The sequence below is a fragment of the Vipera berus genome (genome assembly GCF_964194415.1).
Source record: "Vipera berus genome assembly, chromosome: Z".
Taxonomy (NCBI): Eukaryota; Metazoa; Chordata; class Lepidosauria; order Squamata; family Viperidae; genus Vipera; species Vipera berus.
Genome location: NC_138205.1, coordinates 98,923,821 through 98,942,148, shown reverse-complemented (window position 1 = coordinate 98,942,148; position 18,328 = coordinate 98,923,821). Strand labels below are relative to the sequence as shown.

Below are 18,328 nucleotides of genomic sequence, written 5' to 3'. Positions count from 1 at the left end.
ATTCCTATCAATTTCAGAAAAAGCACTCATGCTTTCCAAACAGCCATGTTAAGAGGTATACATTGAATCCTGTCTCATTAAATAAACAATATAAAATAATACAATGTAAATTATTGTTTGGAGACAATATTGTTTGGAGACATATGCTATTAGATTTCATGCCAAGCACAGCAATAAATCTTAGCCCTCTATACATTCCACTTCAGGGGACTTGCTTCCAGCAGAAGTTCACAGACACAACATGGTTACGTATTTATTCCTTTCTTGCAAATGAGGTAGAAGCCATATATACACAAATGATCTGCCTCTTGCAGAATGCTGAAATTAAGCCCCATATTTTGCTTCATAGTTAAATTTTAGACCTTTCCTTTCACATCTTTGCGGCTGTGGTAAATTGTTTGTTCTCTTTCCAGCCTTGATTGAGCAGAACCTACTCAATAGTTGTATAATGATTATTTTACCTAAGACTTCTAATTAATGTCCTAACCAGCTACACACAGAGACACACAGACACACAGACACACACACACACACCTTACATTCTAATTACAAATTAACACCTTCCACAGATATTTTTAAATTTAAGATCTATATTTATTGTTTTAATGTTTTATGCTGCATTTTATTCAATGTCGGTAAGCTGCCTAGTCAATTTTGGTGAGATAGGCATATATAAGTTTGCTAAGTCAATCAACATGAAAATAATTTAATAAATGCTGTCATTTAGATATATTAAAATGCATTTGTGCAGGCATTTTTTTTTCAATCTACAAAAGGGCCAAACAACTTACAACTGGGGAAATGAAATCTGAAAAGACAGAGTCAGAGAGAGAGAGAAAAAGAGAAATGCACTTTGGCAGAAGATCAAACTGTTACAAAAGAATCACTCCAAATTAGGACAATGAGAGCTATTCCAGTTAAGATTTATTATACTTATTCACCTTGGTGGCTTATTGTTCCCAAACCATTTATTTCAGAAGAGGGGGGAAAATAGCATACCTTAGTGACCACTCACTTAAGCAAAAGGAGAGAATTAAATGACAAAATCACCGATCTTGGCAAAAATTCATTTAGGGCTACATAGCAGTTCCTGAATAGCTTTGAGAAGCATCTGTCACAAGACTGATCGTGTGCACCAAAGAGAAAGCTTTATGGTTGATGGTTTTCAACCACAAAACAAGGAAAAACATTCACCTACCTTCTCACAATACAACAGGTCAACTGACTTGCCATCGCTGCGAACACAATCAAGCATTCTTGTTTTGATCCCAATGCCACAAACAGCTTTCTCACTTAGCTGGCAAGTGCTCCAGTCTTGAAAGGAAGGGGAGAAAAGGAAAGTGGCAAAGATCTCCTGTGTGTTGTATCAAAAGGCAACAAAATGCAGTCACCTGTCCTCCCCCCACATTCGTATTTTCTTTCATTTTTAAAAGATTCAGATGACTTACAGTGGATTTCTTATGTCAGCCTCCTAAGAACACAACAAGTGATAAACATAGCAATGGAATTAATATACACTGAACCAGCCACTCAAATAGATAATTCTGTGCATGCTAGCTTCATCACATTGATCACCTTGTAAGAGTGCATAAAATAGTAGCCAAATCCAGAAGAGCACAACTTCAGAGACCATTATAATTTTAGTAGGAGAGTAAATTATAGAAAACACAGGGCAACTATTATCTACATTTAATTACATTAGATACTGTATAATTCAAATTTGGTTCTGACTCCACACATGTCATCAACCTAGGCCAGGGGGTAGGCAACCTTGGGTCTTTTATGACTCATCGACTTCAACTCCCAGCATTCCTGAGCCAGCATAGCTGAAGTCCATGAGTCATAAAAGAGCCAAGGCTGCCTACCCCTGACCTAGGCACACCCTATTTCTCGGGGCTGTGGTTCTAAGCATACTTTTCTAAGCTCAGCAAGGTTCTTAGCAGGAAAAAAGTTGGGAACCTCAGCAATGTTTGTTTTTGACTCTCAAAGGTCAGACAAAGAAAATGGGAAAAGGTATCCTACATTCTGATAGTGAACTTTGTTCTCACCAAGAGAGCCTTGGTGGAGCAGTGGGCTAATGCCTCCTTAAGTAACACCAGCTGCCTGCAATTAGTGCAGGTTCGCATCCCACCAGGCTCAAGGTTGACTCAGCCTTCCATCCTTCCGAGGTAGGTAAAATGAGGACCCAGATTGTTGGGGGCAATTAAGCTGACTTTGTAATAATGCCGCTTGGGGGTGTGTGTGAAAGCCCTAATAAGCAGGCATATACATAGAATGAAGGCTACTGCTAAGCTTGTAAGCCGCCCTGAGTCTTCGGAGAAGGGCGGGATATAAATGGAATTAAAATAAAAAATAAATAAAATAAAATCTGTGAATTCAAAATCCCAAATAAAACTATGCAGATACAAAAAGGAAGGTCAGGAAAGTTTGGGAGAGCTTCAAAATTTGTGGAAATAACCAACTAATCTAACATTAAGTCAAGAGATAGTCTTTGATTTATGACCATTCATTTAACAATGATTCAAAGTTACAACTGCTTAGAAAAAAAGTGACTTATGACCTGTACTCACACTTACAGCCATTCCATCCCTCCTGGTCACACGATTACAATTCAGAAACCTGGCAAACTGGCTAGCATTTATGACTCATTTCAGTGTCCTGATCACAATTGCGATTTGTGGCCTTTTTTGCTGATTTCAAAAACACAAAAACAAAAAAACAACCCAGCAAAAAAATAAAATAAACCCCACTGGGGAAGCTGGATTCCCTTAACAATTGCCATAAAAATTGTAGCAAATTCAGTTTTGACGTGACTTATGACTGCAATGAATTGCAACAAATTCTGGGCCCAACTGTGGTAAGTCAAGGACTACTTTTGTATGGAGGAAGATCATCAAATGTACATTTTGGGGGGTGGGGGTGGGGGGAGAGAGTCCAAATAGTTTTATTGCAGAATGAATGATCTACTTACCAGACACAGAATAGTAGGGTAATTTGGAGGTGGGAGATGTAATGGAAAAGTATCAGGATAGAAAATCAGGGAAGGTGGTATGTTTGGCTATTTGAAAAGAGAACGTGTCTGGCAAGCTGCAATACAAGTAGTCCTTGACTTACAGCAGTTCATTTAGTGATTGTTCAAAGTTACAATAGCACTGAAAAAAGTGACTTATGGCTGTTTATTTCATAGTTATGATCTATGAAGCATCCCCATGATCATGTGATCAAAATTCAGATGCTTCATAACTAGTTCGTATTTATGACCATTGCTATGCCCCAAGATCATATTATCACCTTTTACAACCTTCTGACAAGCAAAGTCAACGGAGAAGCCAGATTTACTTAACAACAGGGTTACTAACTTACCAACTGCAGTGATTCACTTAACAGCGGAGGCAAGAAAGGTCATGAAATGGGACAAAACTCACTTAACAAATGTCTCACTTAGCAACAGAAATTTTGGGCTTGATTGTGGCCGTAAATCGATGACTACCTATATTTTCTTTCAGGCTGCACTTGTCAGCTACAAGTACTCAATCAGCATCTGTACCTGTCACATTGTAATCATAGTGATAGCAGTTTTTGTTCAGATGACAAGGCTCTGTCTCCATTGTAGAAGGACAGGCCTTTCCTTCCTGGGGCAGTCTTAAGATCTTGGCTGAGCGTTCCCTCACACTGCTTCCATTACAGGGCTGAGAAAAGAAACCAAACATCCTTTTACTTTGATCAAAGTAACATCCTTAACACAAATTCTTTAAGGCCAAAGTACTTAAAAGAATTGGGCTCAAAATGCACACTCTCTTAGGAAACTTATTAACTGATTTAGGACTCATAATCATTAAAAAAAATCTGACCTCTTTCAGAGTTATTGTGAGCATAATAATGTTAAGAGTGATCTGCTTAAATATAACATTTAAATACTTTAGTGTATACTTTAAATACTTATATTTCTTGAAAATATAATTCAATAAGTATATTGTTCTGATTAATAAGCTGAATGCCTGAATTAAATTAATGATATTTTAGTTAGGTTGTTATCAATGACCTGGAACAGGGGTCCCCAACATTTGTCGTTTGGTAGACTGGAGGAAAAGGGAGGGGGAAGCATTTTACATGAGTCTGTGTGCGCGCATGCATAGAGTCACGAGCATGCACACGCTGCAAACAGGGCAGGGCTAGTTGCTGCATGATGCTTACTAGCCCTGCCCCATTTTTGTGTGGTGCAGTGCTTTGTTTCTGTACCCCGTGACACAGCGGTGGCCATTTTTGTGCCTTGCAGCACAGCAGCAGCCCGTGTTTGCACCCTGTGGTGCGGCAGTACCCTGTTTTTGTACCCCGTGGCATGGTGGCGGCCCATTTCCGCACCCCGCAGCATGACAGCATCCATTTTTGCACCTAGCAGCATGGTGGTGGTGGTCCATTTTCACACCCCATAGCTGCAGCGCTAGCGTAGGTGAGGGGGGTATGCAGAATACAGAAATATATCATATTCATATATACAACCTGAGATGAGAATTCACTGTTAACAATTTTTAGTGTCAAATTGTACTAACAAGAATTACTCTGTGTTACAAACATTTCCAGCACTCTAAAAGTGAGATAACCAACCTGGAGTTGTTTACCCCAAGTGGGAAAAGATGGTAGAGCAATTGACAGACAAATTACTCAAGATATACAACCTCTAGCATCTTTAGTTTAAAAGGAACAGGAAGCAGGTAATATATAAAAAAAATCCCCCTACTTTCAGAGATGATAATCAAATATTAGATGGTTTGACTCTATGGCTTGATAGAAAGGTAAGTTATACACAGAAATATCTAGCTAAGTTACTGGCTAGGCATTTCAGAAGAAAGTATCTTGGTCAATTTTGATTTGGTTGGACAAAAAAGTCTTTACTTTCTTAAATTTCATCATTATATATTTAAAATAATAGTTGCCTTACCAAGGAGCACCTAGACCACTGGCCCCACTCAGATATTACACAGTCTTCTGGACATGGCAGTGTGCATTTTCTAGCACCAATTGGCATTTCTTCTTGATCACACAGATAGTCTTCCACAATATCTGAAGGACCATCCACTGTGTTTTGCATGCATCTGGAAAGGCAAAGCCCTTAGATGTAATAGATGTAAAATTATGCAGCTGAAAGTAATTATACACTATATTTAGATCCTTTCTATGTAGAAAGGCCAGCATTGAATTAAGGGGAAAATAAAAATAAAAAAGCAATATGTATCTGAGTTAATCAAAAAGTTTTCTATGCAGTGGCATAGCTTCAAAGAGAACCTTACATGATGATCCTGCCTGTAGTGGGAAATCCATAAAAATTCTCTGACCACTGAAAGCTTTCTTATTATTACATAGCCTTAACAAACCAGTCTATTTAAATAAGCATGCCAAACCTTGCAGAAGGAAATTGCTCTTTCCTCCAAAATAACCAATGTAATAAAAGTTTAACTTACCTCACTTTTCTGGTTTGCACACCCACTCCACAATTCTCTTTTAAGTCCACATTAGTCACTTTGCAGACACTCCAGGGTTCAGTGATTCCTATATACTGACCACAGTCACTATGGCAAGGGACCACTTCATAGACCTGGAATGCAGAGACAGAAAATCAGCTTGCTTCTTGTAGAGAAGGATAAAGGCAGGGAGAACTGGAACAATATTGTAACTATCATTTATTCAAAGTTACAAGGCATGCATGGCAACATCAGCAAGCAAGCATAGGTGTGCATAGCAATCCAACAATGCTTGTATTTGTTGATTAGGTTGCAGATGGGGGAATTTCAAGCCATTCACTCTTTCTGTTTCTGAATTTGTTTCACTTCACTTTTCTGAAACCAATTTCTTACCTTTCTTACAATCCTTCTCAACTCTGGATTTCCTAAATGCATTGACCCATTTCTTTTAGATGCACCAAGTGAGCCATCATGTTGGGCAACAACAACAAGATTTCAGTATCTTTTGTTCCTTTTTCACCTTGTACAGTTAAAGGAACACAGAATCTACTGGAATGAATCATAGGATTTCTAGCAAGATGTCTCACATTTATTTAGTATTCATTTATTATTCCACTTTTAGTTGCTCAGCACCTACATTTACCTTCAGCCACTTACAAACCCATAAGATTTTTACTTGAATGAGGACTTACTGTTCTTAGCAGAAATCTTGGCATTTAATTTTTTGGTAAATGACTGCTCAACATCCTATTAAAAATCATGTTGCGCCTTCTGTTTGTGAAACCATGATTTACTTGAATATGTAAATCATTACTTTGACAAAACATGGAATAGTAGGGATTACAGGGATAAAACCCACTGAGATCAAGTTTTCATCATCACTATTCTGTTGAGTACCATTATTCCTATCGTTAAATCAATGGGATAGGGATTTTTATGTAACCTTGGACTGATTCAAGGTCATAACTACAATGTTTCCACATGGCCTTGGATTTAAAAAACTCTGATTTGGTATAGATCGGCAGTCCCCAACCTTTTGGGCATCAGGGACCAATTCTGTGGAGAGAGGTTTTTCCTGGAGCAGGACTGAAGCAGGCGTGGTTTCACATGCTGCCTGTATCCCACAAATGGGGCTTTGCTTCTTTGCGCAGCCCGGTTTCTGATATGCCGCGGCCTCTGCTGGTTGATGGACCGGAGGTTGGGGGGCCCCTAGTATAGAGATTGCACTTAAATTAGCTATTGACTAATGGAAATGAGAATGTGATCCTTCCTTTAAGATCTGGTTGGATGTAACAGTATGAATTGGGTAGTATTTTTATTTTGTTTTGTTCTCACCAGTCAGAAGAAATCCAATATACATGTTTTGCCACCATAACTAGTATTTTTAAACAGGTACAATTGGGATAAGTGAAATAGGAAATAGAGGCCAGCTGCAAAGAGATGAAAACATCCTTGGTTGCATACAAAGGGCCCCGTATGACGCAGACCTACCAACTTTCCTGGCCTTTTAGAACAGATAAATAATTGTGCTTGTACTAAACAGTGTTATCAGCAACTCCTTCTAGTCTGTTCTGAGTGAAGAGTGGGTGTGACTGATTAGGTCATCTTGTTAAAGTGACATTTTTCATTTTAAATCTTATATACCAAAATTAGTTATTTGAGTAGGAAGGACACAGGGCTATTAGAGCAGGGGTCTCCATATTCTTGGATTTGAAGCCCACAAGTCTTAGAGTTGTCAAACTTTAAGACTTGTGGGTTTCACATCCAAGGATTCCCCAGCCAGCATTGATAGCTGAAGAATTCTGGGAATTGAAATCCACGAGTCTTAAAAATTTCCAAGTTGGAGACCCCTGCATTAGAGCCTTCCTCAATGGGTTCCTCATGGATCATCTTCATCTATCAAAGGCAGTAATGATTAATAATAACAGTGCAACCAATTTTTCATCCCAGTTATATGATTGCTTTTTGCCTTCCAATTTCTGCCTAGTAAAAGTGACTAATATAAACACAGAAGTATTTTAAATTAGCATTCAGATAGAGAAGCTAAAGCAAAAGACAAACACTGCACACAGTAATTAAATCTGATCCAGAATCATGCGTGGGTTTTGCATTAGTTTCACAGCCTCTTACCTGAGCCTGGATCAGGTGTTGACGATGAGCACAAGGGAATGAGCAAGGTAAATAAAAAAATAGTTAGGAAGCAAAGCAAATTTACAAAAAGGCAGTTACTTCAGAGTGGTAAACTGAACACATTTAGTTTTGTTGTTTTTGCTTATGTCACTTTATATTGAACTGTGCTACCTTTTCGAAGTACAAGTAGACCTTAACTTATGATCTCATTTTAGTCCAAAATTTCTGTTGCTAAGTGAGAAAGTTGTTAAATGAATTTTGCCCCATTTTATAAATTTTCTTGCCTCAGTTCTTAAGTGATTCATTGCAGTTGTTAAGCTAGTAACACAGTTGTTAAGTGACTCTGGCTTTCCCATTGATTTTGCTTGTCAGAAGATTGCAAAAGGGGACCACATGTCCCCGGGACACTGCAACCATCATAAGTATGAGTCAATTGCCAAGAGACTGAATTTTGATCATGTGACCTTGGGGATTCTGTAATGGTCTTAAGTGTGAAAAATGGTTATATGTCACTTTGGTCAGTGCGGTTGTAACTTTGAATGGTCACTAAATGAACCATTGTAATCGAGGACTACTTGCATTGGGTGAAAAGTGATATGGTTACACTATTTTTCCAGCTATCTCCTTCTTTTGGCTTGTAACATAATTAACTTTCAGACAAAAGGTGCTCTCAAAGGCTAAGAACATTTCCAACTGCATTTTAACAGAAGGCAGGAATGTTTTTGGAGACTTTTTTATTTGCTATGCTCCATGAAAAAAAACCCCTCAATAACAGAAGAGCACAGTAAGTTACAGCTCCAAAAATATTTTTCTAATACATGTTGAAATATTATGGAATAAACGTGTTTTTGTAAAAGTTATCTGTTTCATATTCCAAAACCACATCTTCTTTTTTGAACCTGTTGCCCTGCATTTATGTTAGATTCCACCTCACTAATTTGTGCGATCATGGAAACTGCTCTCCCAGCATCCTGAAGCGCATCAGATTTGGAGGGTGAGGGCAAAAAAAAAAAAAGTCAAGAAGGTCGCCATATGTAAAAGGGGCAAGGTTTCAACACATGGCTGTGGCTGTCATCTTCCCTTTTTGATTCTCCTTTCTCTCCCTAAAGTCTGTTCTGCATCTATACCAGAGGTGAGGAATTATGGCCCTTTTATAACCTGTGGACTTCAACTTCCAGGAATTCTGGAAGTTGAAATCCACAAGTCATAAAGGCGCCATAGTTCCCCACCTCTGGTCTATATTGTGAAAAGATTTCACGCTTGAGAAAATAGAAAGGCATGAATAACATGATTTTGAAAAGCTTTAGGGGAAAAAATATGGATTGCAAATGTCCAAAAACAGCAACTAACAGTTTTGGATACCCTTGAAGTACGTTCAGAAGTTTCAGCAGGCGCAGACTGCAACAGCCTGCTCAGGCTTTGAATCCACCTGGAGTGGCCCATTTTACACTGCTATTGGTTTGCTTCCGGATCAATTCAAGGTGTTGGTTATGATCTTTAAAGCCTTCCTTGGCATGAATCCAGGTTACTTAATGAACCACCTCATCCCTCTAGGAGAAGCCTGTCCCACTTGTGCAAGTGGAGGACACCTTCTGAGAATCCCTTCAGTCAAGGAACTCTGGTGGGATTCAGGAGAAGAGCTTTCTCTTCCTCAGCACTGGCCCTCTGAAACATGCTTCCCCCTGGGGCGAAGTCTACCTCCCATCTTCCTGTCCCTCTGTAAGAGTCTGAAGAACTTGTACTGCCAGTTTGCCTGGGGACCCAATGGGGGAATATCACACTGGAGGTGGCTATTACCATAGATTGATTAGCAAACCTCCCTGTCCCCGCCCCAGCATTCTTCTCTCTTCCCACCCGGCTTTTAATTTATATTGCTGTTCTTTCTTTCTTTCTTTCTTTCTTTCTTTCTTTCTTTCTTTCTTTCTTTCTTTCTTTCTTTCTTTCTTTCTTTCTTTCTTTCTCTTTCTTCCTTTCTTTTTCTTTTTTTTCATTGTTTTACTTATATTTTTATCATTTTACATTCTACTGTTGTAAATTGCTCAGAATAGCCCCACAGTGAGATGGGCGGCAATAAATAAATTTAATAATAATAATAATAATAATAATAATAATAATAATAATAATAATAATAATAATAATAATAATAATAAAACAGTCTTCAGATTTGATTACAACTGGCTATAAATCTGTTTCTTTTCAGAAATCTATCAGTAATAAAATAAAACTCTCTAAATGCTAAAAAAAATGCTCATTGCTGTATATTGCTTTTCCTTTGCTTTTTACCACTGTACAGTTAGACTCACCAACTTTCTTGGGCTAAATCAGTAACATGTTAGAGGCATAAAAATTAAAGTTCCTAACGAATGTATAACTCAATCAAAATTGCTCTTTAGCCAGATATCATCTTTTAATCCTGACTTTTCTCTTTCAAAGAATGTTACAGTCTCTGTGCACTGTTTTCAGTACAATCACAGGCTTGTATACAAGTTGATTTTTTTCAATTCGAGGTAGGACAAGTTAATTGTATTTTCTCTGCAGCCTGGCTCTGCCACAAGTTAGAGAATAATTACAGACTTAACAAAAAGAGACTTTAACAAATAATCTAAGCATTCAAGATCTCTGGACACTGCAGTGCAGTAGATACACAATCATCTGACTTTCTCATGATTTGGACAGATCTTTTTAAATATTTTGTTGCAGCTACAGAACCAGCAGCAATTTCTTTGTGTGATTTATTGCTATAGAAAAAGGTAATAGGATATACACATGAAAGGTATCCTGCATAGACCTGCTGGGGTTTGTGCTATGTCTATATTTCTTTTTCCATCCATAAGTGAAACTTAAAAGTCTTTTACATCCTTGGAAAGCTACATACATTTGTGTAACTGATTTAGAGAAACATTTCCACTGTTCTTCATTGTAGCCACTGTCCTGGGTCTTCTCACTGAACACACTAGTTGATGAATCTGTGTGGGGATGTGTTGACCCTCATTCACTAAATCAGTGTTTCTCAACCTTGGTACTTTAAGCTGTATGGACTTCACATCCCAGAATTACCCTGCTGGCATGAGGCAGCTAGCATAGCTGGCTGGGAGTTGAAATCTACCCAGCCTAAAGTGCCAAGTTTGAGAAAGACAGATCTTGATTCTTCATTCATTTCACTTAAGTATCCTTTTGATCCAAAGATGCCTGTAACCATTTCCTTGCTAAATTCTGTTTTGAATTCCATCTTGCATTAGTTTCACTAAATGGTACATTATCAATATAAACTATAAACAATTATTATAAAATAACAGGAATAAAATTGCAACTTTCAGATATTTAAGTATATACTCTGGGGAAACACTTAAACATTAGAACAATGAGAGACTGAAATATGTATCTGGACCAGTCTTTAGATACTCTCTAGATCTATTGATCTATCTAAAATTCTAATTCAACTCTAATATTGTTTGAGAATTGAAGTAAAATGAAATTTGGAAGGCATTAAGTTTACAAAGGCTAATAGGAATGAACTTTTCTAATAAAAAAAATTAAATCTAAATTTATAATAAGCAATATAGTGTTCTGCCACAAGAGAGCAGTAGTGTTGTAGAAATAAACCTTAGAAGCTTCAATATGTGCCCATCTAATTGTTCATTACTTTGATATCTGGTGCATTTGATATTTGGCACATGCTTCAATTCTCAATATGAACCATGCAGTTTGAAAGTAAAAAAAAATATTTGAAATCATTCTATTAAAATATTTCTGTCTCCATACCATCTCACTTTTGGATGGTTTCAAACTTTCGCATTCAGTTGTATTTCATATTACATTCAATTACAATGTTGCTTTATTAATAATTTAATATTATCTTCATTTGATATTTGGCACATACTTCAATTCTCAATATGAACCATGCAGTTTGAAAGTAAAAAAAAAAATATTTGAAATCATTCTATTAAAATATTTCTGTCTCCATACCATCTCACTTTTGGATGGCTTCAAACTTTCGCATTCAGTTGTATTTCATATTACATTCAATTACAATGTTGCTTTATTAATAATTTAATATTATCTTCATTTGATATTTGGCACATACGTCAATTCTCAATATGAACCATGCAGTTTGAAAGTAAAAAAAAATATTTGAAATCATTCTATTAAAATATTTCTGTCTCCATACCCTCTCACTTTTGGATGGCTTCAAACTTTCGCATTCAGTTGTATTTCATATTACATTCAATTACAATGTTGCTTTATTAATTTAATATTATCTTCTATACTAGAACTAATTACATTCCCTTAAGTGGAAAATCAAATCAGGGAGCCATTTCCTTCTCAGCCTGCAAAATGTCAACACAAAGGCATTCAACAAAAGTACATGAATGGCTAACAGTGCCTCCTCTGTTTATCTCTCTCTCCTACGTGAAAGGGAATTTATGGAAATATAAACTTGGACATTTCACTTGTTGAACAATATGCAAATCAATCAACATTCAAGATGGATATAAAAGGAGATTGAGAAGATACACGGAGACGGTTTTCCCCTATTCAACTGTTTTGCACGAGGAGAAACATTATTGCCATGCTTACCGTTTTAACCATTGCTCAGGATATCTGTTACAGAAACCTAAACTAGGATCTAGTTTAGAGTTATTAAGTATAACTCTATGTTGGAAATGCTATGCTGTGTTGGAGTGAGGTTTCCTCTCTCTTTCTCTTTTACATGGATATATACACATTATTTCACATAAAAATAAATTCTGACAATTGGTTTGTGAAACCCATTAAATCATGTTTCATTGGAATGGCAGCAAAGTGATACAAAGGAGGCCTGTTTTAAATGTAATTAAATGATCATTAGATAATAGGTTTTAATGCACTATTTAATTTTATCTGTATTGAACAACAGCAATGATGACTGAAGGCATGTTTAGATGATGCATCATAAGAATAATCTCAGAAAATATTTTTACGTTGAGGTGAGAGTAATGGAAGAATACCATCATCAGATTTTATATATTAAGTAGACATATTTTGTGTATATGTTTTGTTCTTTATGAGAGAAATCATTTTAGCTGGTCAGTTAGGCAAAACATTGATTAATCTACATGATTTGTAGCTCTAATATAAGCCAACGATACTATCTCTGTTGACATAAAAAAAGAGAAAGATATTCAAGGAAACCCTTGATGTAGGCAATAAAAATAATTGGTCCTCTATTGGATGCTCAATATAATATGATCCTATATAGTGGTGCAACCACGGCAACTTTAAGATGTGTGGACTTCAACTTCCAGAATTCCCCAGCTAGCACACTGGCTGGAGGATTCTGGAAGCTGTAGTCCATGCATCTTAAATTTGCCCAGGTTAAGAAATGTTCTTATCTAGGCATTTTAATGAGAAGCAGGTCTCATTCTTGGAAATACTGATGATGGTGTGGTAGAGTTCATTTACCTGATTCACATGATCCAGCTTAGGACAGGGCCTTCCACCATTGTAAGGCTTCTCTCGGAGCCATTTAGACCTGACTTTCACTCCACTTCCGCAGGATTTGCTACAGCGAGACCAATTGGACCACTCACTGAGTTTGCAGTCTGATGGACATGGAATGATGCAAGCCTCCTCAATGTAACCTGAGTAAAGAGAAATGGACACACAAGTTCACAAAAACCAAAAGCTCTGCTGGGCCACACCTAATTGTCCATCTCATCCCACATTCTTTTTTCCAAGTGGGTTTTTCCCATAAGCCCAAAAGCCATGCATGAAAGTTACTGCTCTCTTTTGACATTGACCTTAGCCAGTGATACTCCTGTGGAACATGAAGTTTGTATTTCATTGACTAATAATTGATATTGGTCTCTGCAAGTTTGCCAGCTCCTCTTATAGTCAGCTAAATTGGTCACCCCCAGCTTATTCTCTAATGTTTTCTAGTGATCTGCATCTAACTTGGAACAGTTTCATTGGCTGATATCAGATTCTAAAATTCTAGGATATACACAATTGTTTCACCCTGTCCAATTGACAGTTTGTTTACAGCAGCCTTGCCAGTGTGATGCCCTCTGACGTGCTGGGACCACAGCTGTCAAAAATTCCCATCTTCTTTGGTTTTAGGATCCAAACTCTGATTTGACAGCACTTTCTTAGTGAAGAAATTCCTTCATCATTAAAGCTTTATTAAAATTCAGTGGAGAAGCTGATACACACCTCTAGAGACAATGCCAAAGTAAAATCTGGGTACCTGCATGGTATCTTATTAGAATTTCTGCTCCTCCAATATCTACAATTCTGTTTTTCTGACAGCTGGAATGTAATTGACATCCTGCCTCTCATTACATTACTCCCCCTCCATTCCTCTCCATAGCTACATGTGAATAAAAATACCATCCAAGTGAGGTTGCTGCTCTACTTCTCTGCTCTTCCCACTCCAGAGAGGGTTATCAACAACATGCATTTGTCTACTCACTTATCTAAATGTGCTTAATCCTCTTAAAACTAGTGAGTTTTCACACTTTGCATGCACTATTAAAACTGTAAAAAGGGACTGATCTGCTACATCCAGATAAACAGCCATCTACCCTGTGTATTAGATGAAGAATAATTCCTTTGAAGGATTAGCAAGTGATTTGCTCTAATTGACAAAATTTTAAAGGTGATGTTAATAGTACTATTAGAGACATGTTGGTGCAGAGGTTAGAATTTAGTACTGCAGGCTACTTCTGCAAGCTGCCAGCAGTTCACAAGTTTGATTCTGACCAGCTCAAGTTGACTCAGCCTTCCATCCTTCTGAGGTTGGTAAAATGAGGATGCAGATTGTTGGGGGAAATATGCTGACTCTGTAAAACTGCTCAGAGAGGGCTGTAAATCACTGTGAAGCAGTATATAAGTCTAGGTGCTATTACTATTGCTACTAAGCTAAGCACTGGGCACTTAGGATGATCAAAGAACAACCCTGTTTTATCATGAGAGTCTAAATCCTTGTCCTTTTAGAAATGTGTATACATTTATACTCATATGTTGTTGTAGGTATGGTGTCCCTGCACAGATGATTACTTTGGACCATATTAGTAGCTAAAAGTGAACATCTGAGAAACCAAAGGGAGGTATCAGCATGTTCCAGGCAACTTCAATATTTGCTAAAGTTTAAAATATTGTTGTTCCCTGGAAATCAATTTAATATGCTTGGTTTCTAGGATGGTCACTTTTAGCTTCTCATGTGGTTTATTAGTCTATTAATAAACTAATAATTCAACAACAAATTTTGAGTATCAATTTGCAGAGGAAAAAATGGACTGGACTGTCCAGCTTCAAATTCTTTTTACGTGCACTCTGGGTTGAGGAGATATAACAAAATTTTCTTGTGGGTGAAAATTTATTCCATAGAGTTTAGATATCTAATTATCATCTGCTGCACTACTTTTTTTTCCCTTAGGAAGTGCTCAATGATCTTTTCACATGCCCAAATGGTCATATGAGCAGCTTTTATTAGTTGATGACATTTCAACTGATGAACATTGTCATCAAAGGAACAGGGATCTATCTTGCTTTAATTCAGCATGTGACAAAATCCTGTATTTATTTATTTATTTTAAAAAGGAGGAGTTTTAATTTTAACTACGTAGGTGCTGCTTTTAGGCAACCAATGAAGCAGTTTTTCTCATTGAATCTCACAAAAAATCTCTCTGAAAAGTGACATGAAAATTGCTTTCTACTTTGGAAAATTGCTTAAATAAATAATATGAAGCAAATATATGTCATTCTGCACTTCTTAACACTTGGCTGTTAATTCATGCATGTTAAATATGCCCCATGTGATTTAAGCTCTGCTCTTTGAGAACTTCTGTAGAAACTCTAAGGTGCCTGCTACCGCAGTAAAAGAACTAGAGCAGTCCTGAAATTTGCACTGCAATTTCTGAAACATTTTCTTCTGATGAGAAGGGAACTTCTATTTTAGTCTCAGAGAGTTTAGTAATCTTATTTCAGATTTCTCTTGGTGTTTTTGAAATTACTTAATTATTGGAAGTTTGGATGCTACTGTTGCTGCATCTTTTCACAAATCTTAAAACTTCCCAGGTTATCCCTACTTCTTACTCTTAAAAAAGTCTGGCGGCTTTAACTGAAGCAAGGGAAGGCAGAAAGGCAGCAGATTGCTGGAGAAAATATTGCACAGAGAAAGGCAGCATGTTCACATACACACCTTCCACCCATGAGAATGTCATTTTAATTTTCTTCTCCTTTAAAATATGTTTCACTAGCAAATTCTCTTTTTATCAGTCTGAATAAGGACTGTAGAAAAAAATGCTGAATTTTCTCAATGGCCTTCAAAAGGCCCGCTGGCATAGAAATGTTGATTAACAACTACTTGGTTGGGAACAACACAAAATGACGCATGGCCGTCCTTGGGCTGGATAGCGGGCACATGTAATTGTAGGTCAGCAGGACCGCAGAAAGAGAATGAAAATGCAGCCAGAAGCCTTGAATTGAAACAGATGCTCACTCCTCCAAACAACATCATGATCAAATCCAGAGAAAGGCATTCAGAAGGATTATTAACTTAGATTAACAAAGAGCTCATCTAATCTGCCGGTACACAATAATCTATTTCAAACCTGAAGCAGCTGATGATAGAAAACAATGTTGCGGGTCACCCACTTAAGTTCCAATTTTATGAAACAAAGGTCTTCTACGAAAAAGGAATTCAATTGGAAAAATCCAGCAAGAACACTTCTGTTCTTAAGGCAATGGAAAAAAATCTCTATGGGCTTCTAGAAGTCAAAACTGAACTGAATTCTAAATAGGCTAATCTATTTTCAATTGTTTTTACTTTTCCTGTTCATTACGAGACTATTAATAAATCTCATATCATCATCCATTTTTCCCCTGGAAGCTAATATTCTACATAAAGCTGAGGGAGATGATGAGTTCAACTGCATCTTGGGCACAAAGTGAACTTGAAGGCAAATTTCTGAAAATCTTGTCAAGAAAACTGTAGGGACATGTCCCAGACTCCCAGTAGTCATCCGGAGTCAACACTGACTCAAAGACATAGACAGACACACACACACACACAAATCTTTCTTACACTTCTCACACAATCCTGTGTTCCATTTACATTGATCTGACTAGCTAGCCTTCAAGTCTTACACGGCTGCCTTTATTATTATTATTATTATTATTATTATTATTATTATTATTATTATTATTATTATTATTATTATTATTGGGGTGTTTTTTTGTAAAATCCAAGGTGTAGAAAATTCAGGAGGGAGAAAAGAACTTAGATCTTACCTATTCTTTTATTATAAAAGGAGCAATATAACAAAATGGTATTTGTAGTCCATGAGATATGGAAGGTACTAATAAAGGAAGGCTACCCTACTTACTTCAGGATCATAGTCTAATATGCCAACAGTAGTCAGGTGGAATTTGTAGAGCTGTATACCAAACCTACAATCATAAGAACAGCTTTTGGTGACTTTAGGATAGGTGGACCTCAACTCCCAGATCTCCTCAGCTAACATGCTGGCTGGGGAATTCTAAGAGTTGACGTCAACACATCTTAAAGTTGTCAAGGTTCAAAAACATTGGTTTAAATGATTACTCCTATAAACTGAAATAAATAGACTGTAGGGGAAATACATGGAATCCCATCCATGTATATAAGTTACAGGAGGATGAAGGTGAAAAACTATATACCCATGAAGACTGAAAAATCAGTATATATCAATTATCTCCTTAGGCCTATTTGTGTTAGCTAAATCTGCACTATTCAAAAAAAAAGAAGGCTCAACATAACACAGTAGCAGGAATTTGCACAGACTTGGCATCTCTCTACATAATTGCTTAACTGAAGCATTACATGTTCTGTTTGAGTCTCGCAGCCTCTGCAGGATACATCTCAAATGTTTTGCTTCAAACATTGTCACAGACCAGAGCCCACTCCATTTCCTATGCAAAGCTTCCAACTGTTTTAAATTTCTTTCTATTTTTTGTCTGCTTCTTTTTCATTTCTCTGGTGCCTAAGTTAGAACCTGCCAACAGGTATTTCTTTTCCCTGTGTGCTTATCTTGCTTGTTGAGAAATTGATCCATCTGTTGCATTAATTACCATAGTGTTGCCATTCCAGACTTAGATTAACCTGATCATTGATTGGAAAATGGAAGACAAGGCCACATACAGTACTCAAAAGAAAAGGACAAACGAAGTTTCCATGCTAATGACTAGATTTGCTGTTTTCTCAAGAAGGAGGCCTTCCTCATGAGAGGATTACATAGATCTATTTTTGTCCTGTGATTAACAAGAGCAATCAGGAGCCAGAAAGCCAGGTGTCTGGCAGTAAAGAAATGCATTTTTTAAAAAAGTCAACATGGGACAGTGCTATATGACAGCAAATGTTCTGGGCAAGGACAAAAGACACACACTAAATAAAATAATAATTCTACGATTTGTAATGACTTCTAATAAATATTAATTTTTGTTGCAGTTCTAATGTATCATCATAAAACTGTCTTATTAAACAGATTTGAAGAACAATGATAACATATTAAATACTGAGTTTTGACATTTTATTTAGTGACAAGCTAACCATGTTTATAATTCAGGGCCAAATCCTACTTACTAGAGTCCTTCATATTTGTTTAGAAAATCTTTTGGCCCTTGACAAAGGCAGATTTTAATGCCTTGTTTGAAACAATTAAAATGATTTGTTTGTAGTGAAATTCCAAAAGGCTCTCCACACATAACTTCTTGTCCTT

The 18,328-nt window shown here is 37.0% G+C and overlaps 1 protein-coding gene across 1 annotated transcript in view; it reads right to left on the bottom strand.

Moving 5' to 3' along the window:
* The window catches only part of THSD7A (thrombospondin type 1 domain containing 7A), a gene marked incomplete at both ends in the record, with an annotated part of 144,441 nt that overhangs the window by 23,830 nt on the left and 102,283 nt on the right, over positions 1-18,328 (bottom strand). The window contains 5 exon segments of the mRNA XM_081346261.1: positions 1,199-1,314; positions 3,548-3,689; positions 4,940-5,093; positions 5,460-5,593; positions 13,032-13,210. Of these exon segments, the coding sequence (XP_081202387.1) occupies positions 1,199-1,314; positions 3,548-3,689; positions 4,940-5,093; positions 5,460-5,593; positions 13,032-13,210 (725 nt within the window).